The sequence below is a fragment of the Marmota monax genome, unplaced genomic scaffold (assembly GCF_021218885.2).
Source record: "Marmota monax isolate L192 unplaced genomic scaffold, Marmota_monax_Labrador192_F-V1.1 WCK01_AAM20220418_F8-fsc00064, whole genome shotgun sequence".
NCBI classification, from domain to species: domain Eukaryota; kingdom Metazoa; phylum Chordata; class Mammalia; order Rodentia; family Sciuridae; genus Marmota; species Marmota monax.
The window spans coordinates 1,293,818-1,308,971 of NW_026694542.1; the positions used below are offsets into that span (position 1 = coordinate 1,293,818).

Consider the following 15,154-nt stretch of genomic DNA (forward strand, 5'->3'; position numbering starts at 1 on the left):
CCTCTGTCTCAAGGCTTACCACTCATCTTCCCAAGCTACCCCAAGGTTGAATCTAGGACAGCAATTCTCAAACTGAAGTGTGCATCAGAGCCACCTGCATCGTGTTACAAGTTTCTGATTCAGTAGGTCTGGGGTAGGATCTGAGTGTTTGCATTTTTGATAAGTTCTAATAATGAGACTTTCTTGGAAAAACCACTGTGGGCAGGTGGTGAGCCAGTGGAGGGAGCCGGTATCTGCAGTAGCTTGTACTGTGGCGCCATCTAGTGGTCAAAGGTCACAGCGGCAGCAGCCTGTGCGGAGTGTATTGGGTGAGCCTGAAAATCACCCCTCTCCACACATCTGAAACCTTCAGGGCTTGCATTGAACTCGTCACCTCATGATCTCTGTTTTGGGGTGAGCTTCTTACTGAAGTTAAATGATCTCTTTTCATTCTTCTGAACAACCATAGGAGAATAGGATCATTACAGACCGTGTGTCCTGCCCGAAGTCATGCAGTGGTAGGATTGAACTTGGAGGATGGGTGTTTTGAGGCCAGAAACTCTGATCTGTGCAAATAGACATTGTATTTTGTTCTCCAGTTACTTCTAACAAGGTTCAGCTAACACATTAGCAGACACCAAAACAGCCACCCAGATTACACAATAAATCCTAGTTGAACCTAAATTTAGTCCTGAACCCCTAGCAGCAAGACTCCATAGGAAATAAGGGCTCCATCTTTTTTCAACCCCAAACAAGAGAAAAATCAAATTGTTGAAGAGGAAAATCAAATTGCCACAGTTCCAGCTGGGCATAGGGGTGCAGGCCTATAAGTCCCACCCATTCAGGAGGCTATGGCAGGATGGCGGCAAAGGGAGGCCAGCCTGGGCAGTTTATCAATATCTGTCTCAAAATAAAAGGTGCTGACAGTGTCCCTCGGTGGGTTCAACCCCTGAACTGAAAGGGGGAAAAATGCTACAAGTTCTAGGAGCAGTAGTTTCCAAATTTAAGACAACAGTGCTTACAACACACCTCCATAGTTCCACTCTTGTTTTTCTGGCACTGAGGTTTAAACCAGGGTCCACTATCACTGAGCTACCCCAGCACCCCCCCACACTTTTTCTCATTAAGTGTTTTACACTGACAACACATCTCAGTTTGGACAAGTCACGTTTCCAGTGCTTGACGCAGTTCTAGATACGCAGTTCTAGATGCAGCAGGATCCCTGGACGGAAACATTCTACTCTGTGAGTCGACATCATTTACTGAGTACTTTCTTTATACAGGCCCTCTGCCAAATTCTTATGTGCTATATGGCAGTTCAGCCTACGTTAAGGGTCTTAAGATACAGAGAATGTGCGAATCATCCACCACTACTGTGTCCATATGTGCAGAGGGCCCTGTTCAGCCTGACCCAGAGGGCTCAGGAGGAAGAACTGTATTGAGAATTGAGCAGGCTGCACGCCTGTAATCCCAGAGACTCAGGAGATTGAGGCAGAAGGATCGCAAGTTCTAATGAGTGTAGGCAACTTAGCAAAACCCTGTCTCCAAATTCAAAAATAGAAATGGGCTGGGGATATTGCTCACTGGTAGAGCATCCCTGGGTTCAATCCCCTAATTCTGCAATAAAAAGAAAATTGTTCCCTGGGTAGAAAACATTGACCAGATAAGGTCATGAGAGAAACTCAGCCTAAGAAATATCCCTCTGTAGTCCTCTGGTGAAGGTTATCCAGAGGTAGGCATAAGTAAGAAGGCTTCACGTTCTCTCTCAAGATCTGAGCACTGATGCACTTGGTGCACATGTTATATTCCAAAGGCAGTGATTTTTAAACCCCTCTCAACACACAGCTGCAGCCCAGGCCAATGAAATCTACATCTCTCAGAGTGGGTCTCACGCATCGGTAGGTTTCAACATGAGTTCAATATGCAGCCTGAGCTGAATGCCACTGCCCTGGGTCAGCCCTCACTTAGATGGACATACAAACTGCCTGCAAGTCTTTAAAATGAAGATCAAGAACGGGGCACAAAGCAGTCCCAGCTACTCAGGAGGCTGAGGATCACTTGAGATCAGGAGTTCAAGGCCAGTCTGGGCAACACAGTGAGACCCTGTCTCAAGTTAGGATTTAGAAGGGTGGGTCACCAGGACCACACTTTACTACCCCGAAGAGGGTCTTCCTGGTCTATCCTGGGTTATGAGGTCTATCTTCCTGGTCCATCCTGGGGGCGGAGGGTCCTGTGCCTGATCATTCTTTTAAGAGTGAGGCAGGAGGGAGGTCACAAGACACAGCTGCCCACTCCAGAGAACCTTAAACAGAGTCTACTGTTTTCAAAGTCTGAAGAATGCATGATTGGAAAAGAGGCAGGGGAAAGTAAGGTTACATCCAAGTTTGATTAAATGGTGGGCGGGACAAGAAATGTACACAAGGGGGCTGGGGATGTGGCTCAAGCGGTAGCGCACTCGCCTGGCATGCGTGCGGCCTGGGTTCGATCCTCAGCACCACATACAAGCAAAGATGTTGTGTCCGCCGAGAACTAAAAAATAAATATTTAAAAAAAAAAAAAAGAAATGTACACAAGTGTTTACAGCAGGGGTTGGCATGCTTGTCTCTGAGACTAGACATTTAGCTGGATGTGTGGGGCAGCACACTTGTCACCCCTGACTCGGGAGACTGAGGCAGGAGGATAGCACGTTCAAAGTCAGTCTGGGCAACATAGTGAGACCCTATTTCAAAATTAAAAATAAGAACTGGGATGCAGCTCAATGGGGAAAATAAACAAACAGGAAAAAAACAAAACTAGATATTTTGGACTGCAGGGCCTACAGTCTTTGTCTCAGGTACGCTGTCCAGTGTTGGTAACACATGCCATCAGGCAGTATGCAAATGTCTGTGGCTACGTTTCAATAAAACATTATGGCAAACAGGTGTAGTTTGGGACTGTTGGTTTAAATTATGCTGATAATTACAGACAGTCTCCTGGGAAGATGTGCCTGCAGGTCTGAGGTGTTGGTGGCCAGTCCTACAGGATCAGCCCCCAACTCAGCAGGGGGTGCCTACCCCAACTGGCCCCACTGTGCAGCTTCTGAAAAGTTTCCACTTTTCTCCCCTCAAGGCCTCTCAGAGGCCACCAAGAGGAAGCTTCCCTCTGGTACAGGATCCTGCCTCACTCACCCTCACCCACAAGGCACCACTGGGATCTGAGCCACCCTAAAGAGCAGCAGAGGCACCACGGGCAGGAAGGACACGGAGGCTGGTGCACACAAGACCAGGTTCAGGTCCTGGCTCTGCTGGCTGTGAGCCTGTGCCCTGCCCCACCGCCCCACCCAGGAGAGCACCATCCGTGGGAGTCCCAACGGAGGGGACTCCTACAGGCGCTGCGTTTGTCTGTCTTTGCATTCCCTCTAGCATGATGCTTGGCGTCCAGCAGGCACTCAGTGAAGAGAAAGACATCACTGGGAGTAGTCAGGGCTCCTTCCTGTCACCAAGCCAGTGAAGCCAGGGAAAAACAAGAACTCCATCCCAGTTCTGGGTAGGAGGTATCTGCCCTCGTTGCCCAGAGCATCGGAACACTGTCTGTCCCCACCAGATGTCAGCTGGGCCCATTTCTAGCAAGAAACAGCCAAGATCTCTCTTAGATAATTTGCTTCGTAAAAATACAAGTCAGCCTCATTAAGAGGAATCTTCAGGAAGGCCCTTATTTGCAGATTTACAGGCCGGGAGTTTATGGGAACAGAAAGAGCAGGGAACTTTCCGGAAGTCAAGCAGAACTTGGTGTAGACAGCCTACGGGCAGGGCTCTGAGTGAAGAGGGAAGATTTGGACCTAGAACAATACCACCAAAAAGGCTGAGCCAGGACAGGCCATGGGTGACACAACCCCAGTCTTGGTGGCTTACGACAGACTTTTGTCACATCATACATTGAAGACTGGCTATAGATCTTTTCCATGGCATCTTCACACAGGGACCCCGGTAGATGATGCTCCCTGGGACACGGCTGACACCAGGGCAGCAGAAGTGGAGCACTGTGGCTTATGAAGCCATCAGTCTAGGTAACGCAGGTCACCTCTATCCGCTACGTTACACTGACCAGAATGAGACTTGTGGTCACACTTGAGTCCAACAGGACCAAGATGTACGATTCTTGCTGTGGGGAAGAATAAAACAATTTTTGGCAAGGATTGCTGGTATCAGGACAGTCATTTTGCCAAATGATTGCTAGTGTCAGTAGAGACAGACAAGCATGTTCAGATGTGCAAACTTCATACATGTTCTGACTACAAAAATTCTAAGACATGCAGATGTGCAAGGACCCATTGTGTGTCTCTTTGTTTGGGACAGGGTCTTGGTAATTTGCCGAGACTAGTCTTGAACTTGTGATTCTGCTGCCTCAGCTTCCCATCACTGGGAATACAGGGGTACACACTGTGCCCAGCTAGGACCCATTATGTTCTAACAATAAAAAATATTCAAGGATATACTCCAAACAGAGGAAAGGTGAGTCAAAATAAAGAACTTGGGAACACAGGTGAGGCAGAGTTGGGCCAAAATGCTTTTCATAATATTGACTGAAGTTTAATGTCACCATTAAAAGATTCTTGAGATAGATCCATTTGTGAAAAGAAGTTTAATAAGAAAAGATTATAGAGGGCTGAGGTTGTGGATGAGTGGTAGCGTGTTTGCCTTGCATGCGTGGGGCACTGGGTTCGATACTCAGCAGCACAAAAATAAATATTGTGTCCTACAACTAAAAAAAAATTTAAAAGATGTCAGAAAATTCTGAACCATATTCTAGATGATTCTATGATTCTAGGAGGGCACATATATACATGCAAAGTGCTCTTACAGGAAGCACAGCAAAAATCAGAATTTCTACCAAGTTTTTCTGTACCCAGAATAGGGAGAAAGGAAGGCTTTGATACACGAAACAAACATAAATTCAAATATATTTAAAACTGTTTATTGGTAACAAGAACTAAGATGTTAAGGGCTAAATTTACCATAATAAAAAAATTAAGCAAGAAAATATAATAGGAAAATTAATGAAATAGCAAATAACATTGTATCAGTGATCATAATAAATGGGTTCATCTATTAGATTTTCCAGCCAGGTTCGGTAGTGCATACTTATAACCCCAGCTACTCAGTGAGGCAGGAGGATTTAAGGCCAGCCTGTGCAACTTAGCAAGACCCAGTCTCAAAATTATAAAAATAAATAAATAAGACTAGGGATGTAGCTCAGTAGTATAACACTTGCTTCACATGCGTGAGACCCAGTTTCAATTTCCCGAACAGAAGGGGGGGGGGGGTGCGTAAGACATTTCCCTTTAAAAAATAAAAAATAAAAAAGTTGGCAATGTTCCATTTAGAAGCCACCCACCTAAAGTTAAGTGACAGAGAAAAATGATATCAACTTCAAAACAAAAAGCGCTAAACTATATCACCAAAGATATTTAACAGTGATGAGAAAATTCCATTCAAGGGCCTTTTTGAATGAAGAAGCATAACTGAAACTTAAAGAAATAACTGTTTAGGCAAATTAGACAAAACAACACTGACAGAATCACTTAATATAAATGGGTAGATATAGTATAGACCAAGACGGGAAAGGGAAGGAGGGGGAAGGAAAGAAAACTAACTGATTTCAATAATTTACAAGCTCAACTTAATAGATGATATAAAACTTTATACCAAACTGACATTATGTATTATTTCCAACTGTTACTTAGAACATTTACCATCCTTCTCTTCCCCTGAAATTTATCCTAAAGATAACCTTCGGACAAAATGTGCAATCCAGGCACAGTGGTATGTGCTAAGAGTCCCAGATACTTGGGAAGAGGAGTCCAGGAGTTCAAGGCCAGCCTGGGCAACATAATGAGACCCCTTAAAAAAAAATTAAAATGGATTTTAAAAATAATAAATGAGCAAAAGAACCTAGAGCTTTTTGAGTGAGGAAGAACATATAGAAATCTGTTGCAGTGGTGTGATGGAATAGTCTAGTCTTACATTGTCTAGTTTGGTAGCCTCAGCCCAGTTGTGATTATGGAGTCCCTGAAATGTGGATAGTCTGAACAGGCACAGAAGTGGAAAGTACACCCCAGATTTCAAACACAGTATGAAAAATACCATAAGCCTTCTCATTAATAGTTGTATGTCCGTCACATGCTGAAATAATGTGTTACACTATCATTAAAATTAACCATTTTTGGCTGGGGATATAGCTCAGTTGGTAGAGTGTTTGCGTCACATGCACAAGGCCCTGGGTTCAATCCCCAGCACCAACAAAAAATAATAATAATAATAATTAACCATTTTTGGGGGGGCTGGGGTTGTGGCTCAGTGGTAGAGTGCTCACCTGGCATGTGCAAGGCCCTGGGTTCGATCCTCAGCATCACATAAAGATAAATAAAATGAATATTGTTGTCCATCTATAACTAAAAAATATATTTTAAAAAATTAACCTTTTTTAAAAAATATTTATTTTTTAATTGTAGTTGGACTCAATATTTTTATTTATTTTTATGTGGTGCTGAGGATCGAACCCAGGGCCTTGCATGTGCTAGGCAAACACTCTACTGCTGAGCCACAACCTCAGCCCACCATTTTTTTTTTTAATCGAGGCTCTCGGAAGATCTTTTATTTGTGACTCCCATTGTTTTGAGAGCGCTGGTCTAGAAATAGATCCACATTTTCTATTTTCTGTCCATCTCTTTTATGTCATTTTTCAGTGGAGATTCAATTTTTCCTTCTAAAACATTACACATTAAAAACATTCACCTTTGGCCCAGATGTTGCAAGTTTTCCCCGGCTTTATTCATATGAGTTAACTTTTTAACTTTCACAGAGGCAAAATCATTTCTCTCCCCTATCATGGCAATTTTTTCTACTTTAAGCTTCAAAACTTTCCTTTGGGTTGGCCATTTAACCACCAGGGCACTTACTGGGGGACACGGACCAAGGCAAGATGAATCCACATTGGGTTAGTGGCACACTGGTCACCTGGAGTCTCAGCATTGTCCAACTGCAGGCTACTTTCTGAGTCACTTTTACCACTGAGGTCAGTCTGATCATCTGTGAAGGAGGTTCCTGCCTTGCTGGGTTGTCCAGAGGACCAAGTATCGTATCACCTGTCACAGAGCATAGCACCTGACACACAGTAAGCACTCCATAACTTGTTTCAATCTTAAGCTTGTGAGGGTTAGAAATGACCTTCCTCACTCAAAAATCAGCTGTCATCTGACGGATGCTGATCTCAGTGAGCGACATAACCAAAGTTGTACAAGGTCTAGCAGGAACCTCAGAACTCAGTCTCTATGAGAACTGTCCATTCCTCCTATACTCCTTGGGGGCCCAAGGACACAAACACCTGAATGAGAACAGGAGGAAGCTCTAGCCTTCCACATTTCTTCCATTCACCCCTAGTAGACGGCCAAATCTCTCTCCTTTGCCAGCTTCTTCCACAAGTTTGCAGTTCTTACTAAGATCCCCTGGATGGCCCACAGCTCATTCAACAGGTGTCTAAAGGTACTTGCCCAGGGCTGGGGATGTAGCTCAAGCGGTAGCGCGCTCGCCTGGCATGCGTGCGGCCCGGGTTCCATCCTCAGCACCACACACAAAGATGTTGTGTCCGCCGGAAAAAAAAACAAAACTAAACAACAAATATTAAAATTCTCTCTCTCTAAAAAAATAAATAAATAAAAATAAAATTAAATTAATCAAAAGCAATGTAAGAAGAATTTATTCAAAGAATACACGCCCTTCACCATCTTCCAACTTGCTTCCCCCCCCCCAAATACTGAGCCATGTTTCTTGAAGCCATCCTCAAAAAAATATGACCTCACGACCATGAGAGCACAGCCCCTGCCCTCACCTACACTCCCGTCACCAAGCCCCGCGGGTCTTACCTGAGGATCCTGCTTTCATCGCCTCTTGTCCATCTCACAGGAGGTTCTTCTGTCTTGTCAGGACTGCCTGGGCTTCAGTCCTGCCCTCCCACACCTGCTCCCTGTGCCAGAATCCTGCTCTCTTCAGCTGGAGACCCCTCAAAGTCCAATCTGTACACCAGGCTTCGCCAGCTCTCCTCAAATGTGTCTGAAGGCCCCGTGGACACCCTTGCACAGCAGCCAGACTAGATCACACACACGAAGGTTAAACCCAGGTGTAGCGTGGCTGGGCCAAAGTCACACCCAACGACCACTAGGTCTCGGGCAACAGCAAAGACCACGGAAGAACTTGCTGGGGCCCAGCTCTGGATAAACAGGGGACAATCCTGAGATTTATTTCTTATGAGATTAGTAGCATTATCTGATCTTACAGATGAGGGAAACTGATGGAAAGACGGGCCACCTCAACGATGGCAACTCCAAATCAGGGTCCAGAGCAGCTGCAGCCTTTGGGTGCAGCGGAACTAGAGAATAGCTGAGCCTGTTGTGTTGGGCCTGGAAGTTCCAGGAGGGGGCAAGAGGTGGGGTGCTTAGTCACCAGAGAGAATACCCACAGGACATACCTTCTGCCTAAAAACCCTCAGGCTGCCTCTGCTCTCCAGTCTGGTGCTAAGGCCCACTGCCCTGCAGTGTGGGCACACAGCACAGAGAACATGGGCCAAAACTAAGGAGGACACAGGGTGGATAGTTTACCCAAGGCAGTGGGAATAAATCAAGGCTAGGTACCTACTCTCCTGTCTTCAAAGAAAGCAAGAGGGTTGTTTAGTGTTTCATTTTACTATTTTTAAAAAAAATTTTTAGTTGTCAATGGATCTTTATACCTGGTGTTGAGAATCGAAACCAGTGCCTCACACGCTAGGTGAGTGCTCTGCCACTGGGCCACAACCCCAGCCCCTTCATGCATTTTTATAGCCTTCTCAATACAGCAGACTAAATGACATCATTGATCTACTAAAGCACAACTAACTGGTTTCAGAAACCAGTGCTTTACACAGATATCAGGCTCCTCCAGAATTCAAGGGTAGAAGTCAAAGCTTGGCTGCCACCTGGTGGGGCAAGGAGACAGGAAAAGGCCATACAGACAATTCTGGCTAAACTGTCTTCAAAGAACTGGGGGTCTCCTTTAGTTACAGCCCTAGGGGGCACACTGGGACCCTCCACGCTCACAACCACCCTCTTCACTTCCCACACCTGCCCCCAATATTTTTCACCACTAGGAAAAGAAAGGACTCAAAGGTATAGTTTATACAATTCAAAATTTATATATGCTCAAGTTATTTATGTCATTTATTCTTAAATTGCACAATGCTGAAGCCAGTCTAAAGAATCAAACACACCACTGCAAGGTATTCACCGAGTTACTTTTTTTTTTTTTTTAAATAAGTGTGTACAGCAAAAAATCCCCAAATGACAATCTATCCCATACAGCCACCTGTCCAATATGCAGGAATCCCTGAAACTCCTGGAAGAGGAGCCAGGATTGGCAGCTGCCCTCTACAGGATTAACTTCTACTTACAGGTGAAGTGTGTGGAAAAACCTTGAGTTCCCTTTGTTCTCCAGTGTATCTTGTACAAAATAATACATTTTTAAACATTATTTACAGAGTTTGCACAAATAGAAAATGGTTATAAATTACAACCAGGCTTGGCAAGGTAACAGTTCCCCTTCCCAATAACAAGGGCCAGAGGTGTGACAATTGCTCCGTATTTACATCTGCATTAAAAAAGTCTGGGTTCCTATAGACCTAGAGGAAGTGTATAAAAACTGATCAAACACCACCAAATTCATTTATGTTGAGCCATACAGGAAATTGATACCAGTCAGTCAGTTCATGGCTGGCTCCCTGAAGAAAAACTTTGAAGTAAAAGAAACCCTTAGCGGCAAGCCACACATGTCCTATGGCCAGCCCACTAGAGTCTGTGGGGTTTTGGTGGAGAGGGTGGGAAGGAAGCAGAAGGGAAGGAGAACAGGACAACCTGGTTGAGACTGCCTCCCTTCAATATCTCTTTTTAAATAGCTCAGGTTAACACCATCCAATGGCTTTGAAAAGAACCCGCTGTTCATCCTTTTTCCTCGGAGAGGAACGTCTTCTCCATAGGACCTACAGAATGGGGAGAAAGAGGACTCGAGAGGATGACGTTTATTACTCTGATGTTAACTCTTTGCCTGCAGTGCCAAGCCTAATTTCAACAGTGCAAAAAAAGACTCCAGTGGTGGCTCCCGGAGCCAGGGTCAAAGGCTTGAGTAGTAGCTGTCCACCCACTGTGCGAGGCCTCGCTCCACCAGTGACCGGTTTATCAGCACCACCTAGAAAACAAAGTTCTCTTGAGAGCTTTGCCTGGAGCCATTCTCAAGCCAACACATTCTCCCTTCTACGTGTCCAGTTGCCAATGAGGCGACAGGTGCTCACGCAGGGCCTGACACCAACAGGGGCTCCCTTTTTAATGTTCTGCGGCTACCTAAGCTTCCAGAAGGCCCAGGGAAGGGTTTCTCCACCTCGACAATTTGGGTAATTCCAAGAGGGACTGTTCTGGGTGCTACGGGATGCTAAGCAGCAACCCTGGGCTGTACCCACCAGATGACATTAACACAACCACCCCAGTCATGGCACCCAAAGTATTCCCCGGGTGGCACTGGCTTATAGTTTATCCTCCGATTAACGAGGAAGAAGCAGGGCCAGAACCAGCTCCAGCCAACACGCTGCTGCTGGGCAACAATTCCGACAGAAGGGCAGGACTTACTTCATCTCCAACCACACTCCACAGCTGAATCAGGGGAAGGCCAGTTGGACTGTAACTTGTCACCTAGAGGAGTGGGGGGAAGAAATACATAAAGCTGCTCCATGCACCTCTTTTTATTTCAATTTTTTTGAAGCGATGGAGATGGAATCCAGGGCCTCACACATGCTCAGCAAGTGCTCTACCACTGAGCTACATCCCCAGCCCCTTTTTAATTTTATTTTGAGACAAGGTCTCACTAAATGACCCAGGCTGGCCTCAATCCCTCCCGAATAGCTGGGATCACAGGTGTGTGCCACCACATCCAGCCAAACACTTCTTTTAAAAGCCTGCTGATTGACCAAAGTTCCCTACCATGGAAAGGAAGGAGTTTAAAGGTCAATTCTTAACTGAGCGAGGCAGACGGCTCCCCAGTGACCCTGTCCAGCTGGCCCCACCTCCAAACCAGAGCACACACCTGTGCCAGAAGCGCTGTGTTTCCTGTCATCTCACTCATAGCTGCATCTGCTTCAGGCGAAAAGTGGTCGTCATCTTTACAGGGAGAAGGAAAAGCAGCATTTAGACTCTTATCGAGGAAAAGCACTCCTGTCACCCAAGTGACCTGACCGTCATTGCATTCTGAGCAGGAAGCTTCAGACGCTGCAGGGACTTGAGACTGCTCTCGGGAACCACCCATCAGGTAGAGACTAGATCTCCACAGGACTCCAGGATCCCAGATGTATGTCACCCTCAGAATGACAGAGGATAAAGGAGGAAACTTCTGCCTTCAGTGGAAATACCATCCCCACAAATCTGGGGACCAACAGTGCTAGCTCTTCCACCAAATCAGCAATACCCTAGAAGACAGGTTTTATGCCCGTTTTACAGGTGAGAACACTGAGGCACAGGCTAATCACCAGAGGCCATCCGGCTCCCAGAGTGTGCAGCTGGAATTCAAATCTAGGCAGCCGCTCTCTAGTGGAGGCGGCACTGAGGCAGCATTCTGCTCTGTTGGTTCAAGAAGCAACAAGAACAGGCCCAAGGTAGGGAGTGGGAGGGATGGGAGCAGGTGTTTCTGAAGGTGTGGGAAAGTCTCACGAAGGAGGGAGCATTTCAGCGAGTCTAGACAGATCATTCAGTTGGACAGAAATGGAAAGGAAGGTTGGGCAAGAGCAAGGAAGGAAAAACTCCAAGACCTTGCCCAGTGTTTTGCCTGGTGTGACTCCAGCTAGAGTACAGTGTTTCTGATGCACTTAGATTGCTGTAGACAAGCCAGAACAAGATCCAAAGGGGCCAACCCTGGAAGAGAGTGTGATGGGCGAACACACGTATTACAGGCATATTAGCTACTATCTGCCCACCTTCCACACACCAGTTCCTGGGTTTTTATAATCTGCACAGCCACCTTGAAAGATAGGTGCCACCCCCATTTTCCAGAGAAGAGAATGGAAACTAAGTAATGCCAGCCTTCTTCCTCCTGGCAATACTTTCACAGCCTTAGACACCAGACAGCCATGAATGTGAGCTAAGCCCCCAGGGTGCCCCTAAGCACCTGTGAAACAGCTGAGCACTGCTGCTGACCTAGCACCTGCCCCCTCGAGTCTGGACTATGCTCAGGAAGTTGCCTTTGCTGAAAGCCTTTTAATGCTGGCACCATAAGTCCAGAAAAGTGGACCCCAAAGGACAGTCTATGGCACAGCAGCACTAGCAACTCACCTGGGAACTCGACAGAAATGCGAGTTCTCAGGCCCCGGCCCCAACCTATTCAACCAGGAACTCTGATGGCAGTGGCAACTGTCTGTATAAACCCTCCAGGTGAGACCAAGGCTCTAAGAAGACCTCTGCTCAGCCACTACCTGCCCCTTGGCCAGAGGTCCCCCATTACCTGACAGAGGCATCACACTATCCAGAAGGACTTCTGCTCCCTGAAATGGCAAGGTCACAAAGTCAGACCTGGAAAGCCAAGAAAAGGGCAAGTTAATATGGACTTGAAGGCCAACTCCACTGCCAGTCAATTTACCTTTTGCTTAGCACAGTGACATCCATACTCCAGGATGGCACTGTAGGCCACAGCACAGAGCACACCTGAAAGCAGGTAGATAGCCCTTCAGCAGCCCGATGTCACAAGGACTCCTGCATCAAACTCCAAAAGGAGCCTGTCTCCTCCCCCTCCACATCTGATACTTGGGGGTCTCTTCCACTAGACAGCCTTCTAACCCGGTTTGACTCAGGTGACTCACCAACTTTGTTAATCTCAGTAGCAGCAGGAGGGAAGAAGGAACCCTGGTCAGAGGCTGGGCAGAATTGAACCACACCCTCACACCAAGCAGGGCGCAAGCCCAGGGGGTCTCCACTCACCGGATCTGCCGGAGCACGTCTACTTTCACCCTCTTGTATCCACCGTAATCCACATAGCGAATCTCCACCTCGTTGGTCTCCTCGTAGGAGGCAACCACTTGGGCACGCCACCAGGCCCCGTCCGCACCAGGGGCAGCACAGATAACGGTGACTGCAAGAGCAGGAAGAAGAGTGTGTGGACATACCTGACCCAGGGCAGGGCTCCAAGGGCCATTCTGATCACTCCTACATGCCTCTCAGCATTACTTCTCAGAGGCCTATCTCTCATGATTAGGGGACAGAAATGGCATGGGTCCCCAATAAAGCCTCCCCCTGAGCCCAAGAAGAGCTGAGGGAGGCTGCTGGACATCGAAAATTCAGTCTAACATATGTGATACCCCAAAGCTATCCAGACCAAAAAAAAAAAAAAAAAATTCAATCAAGATCCATTACTTTGAAACTTACGGAGGCCTAAGATGGACACATTAACCAGAATAAACCAAGTATGACACAATATCAGGGAATGTGGGCCAGGGCCTGCCTCGCATTCCTAAGGGAAAGAACTTCTGAATGCAGCAGATCTCAGTGGCATAGTATCTACACAGTTTGCTCTGGCCCATGGCAACTCATATCAAGAAGGGCACTCCTAGGCCTATGCCCCATAACTAAGCCTTTGCCTCAGTAGGTGGTGCAGAGCACCTGGGTAGCTACCAAGGTTGTGCTCCAAGATCACCAAGGCAGCAGAGGAAGATGTAACTATGGGGTAAGGGTCACCCAGCTAAACCCCTAGCTGTGCCCCAGGCCCACATGGGGCCGACCACTCTGGGTCCTGACCCTTGGTCCCTGGTGCAGCCACTTCTCGGACTACAGTCTTTATTGCTGGGTTGGCACACAACTTTAGAGAATCTGATGAAAACTAAACCTGTATTCCTCCAAAAGAAAAAAAAGGCCAGGCATGGTAATTCAGGCCTACAATCCCAGCAACTCAGGAGGCTGAGGCAAGAGTCTCCCAAGTTTGAGGTCAGCCTCAGCAACTTAGTGAGATCCTAAGCAACTTAGTGAGACCCCATTTCAAAATAAAAAATACAAAGGTCTGGGGATGTGGCTCAGTGGTAAAGCACCTCTGGGTTTGATCACCAACAGAAAGAAAGCAGTGGGGGCAGGGGAGGAGAAAGAAAAGGATGGACACAAAATACTGCAGATAACTTGAGAGCTTTCTTGGATGCCTCAAAGCCCATCAGGGGACCCCCAGGTTAGGAGTCTTTGATGGGGGTGGGGGGGTGAAGGGTGGGAATGGTTCTGACATTTGATCCCCATCAATAAACTCAACAGAAGTAACAGTGAGGAAGGTTGGTTTGGATCCAGCTCCTGCTCAGGGGCTACCCGAGCAAATCACTTAAAGTCAGAGGCTCAGTTCCCTCACTTGTCACGTGGGATGGCCAACCCACTGCCTGGGTTTGCTGGGCTCTGGCTCGTTTATCATAACCAGTTATGCACATTTCACATATTGACAGAGTATCCAACCTGACTTCCTGGAACAAGTGGTATCACCCCACTAACAGATATAAAGTGGCAGGACTCGGATTCTGAGTCCATGTGTCCAAACTCCACTCCAGTCCCGTTGCTCTGTCAGCCAATGGAAACACTAGCTGAGCTAGCTAAGAGACTCAGGGATGCTGTCCCATGAAGGATCCCAGTACAGCTCTCTCCTGGTCAAGACAAAGGACAGCACAGGCAACCCCCAGAAGTTCTTTCTATGGCCTAGACAGAGCCCAGAACCTCCCTCCCTGGCCCCCAGGAGAGCACTTACTTTCCACAGGGGTGGGCAAGGTGGGGATTCCAGGCTGAGAGTAGCAGAGGTACATCTGCTGGTCCAGGCTGCGCAGTGCATGGAAGGTGGGGTGCGTGTGCTGCTGCACAAACAGGTGCCCGGCATTGACCTGGTTGACCACGATTACCTCCACAGTGATGCCATCAGGCAGCATGAGCTATAGAGAGGAAGGGGCAGCAGGCACAGCATCAGTCCTCCTCTCCTCATCTTTGGGATAAGCCCTGAGGCCCCAGGATATGTCTCTCAACTGGCACATCTTTGAAAAAGCACAGCAACTCCAACAACAGCACCCAGGCAGCAGAGTTCAAGAACCACTTCAGCCACTGCAGCTGCTATCCTGCAATACCTTG

General features: G+C 47.1%; 1 protein-coding gene across 2 annotated transcripts in view; it reads right to left on the reverse strand.

The window, feature by feature from the left end:
- Window positions 1–9,157: 9,157 nt before the first annotated feature.
- Akap1 (A-kinase anchoring protein 1) overlaps window positions 9,158–15,154 on the reverse strand; it is a 30,852-nt gene continuing 24,855 nt past the window's right edge. For both annotated transcript variants that reach the window (XM_046420404.2, XM_046420403.2), the window contains exons 6-11: window positions 14,784–14,961; window positions 12,995–13,145; window positions 12,522–12,589; window positions 11,115–11,188; window positions 10,661–10,723; window positions 9,158–10,226 (exon numbers count right to left, since the gene is read on the reverse strand). In XM_046420404.2, coding sequence (XP_046276360.1) covers window positions 10,152–10,226; window positions 10,661–10,723; window positions 11,115–11,188; window positions 12,522–12,589; window positions 12,995–13,145; window positions 14,784–14,961 — 609 coding nt within the window. In that variant the 3' untranslated portion in view covers window positions 9,158–10,151. The remainder of the gene's footprint in view (window positions 10,227–10,660; window positions 10,724–11,114; window positions 11,189–12,521; window positions 12,590–12,994; window positions 13,146–14,783; window positions 14,962–15,154) is intronic.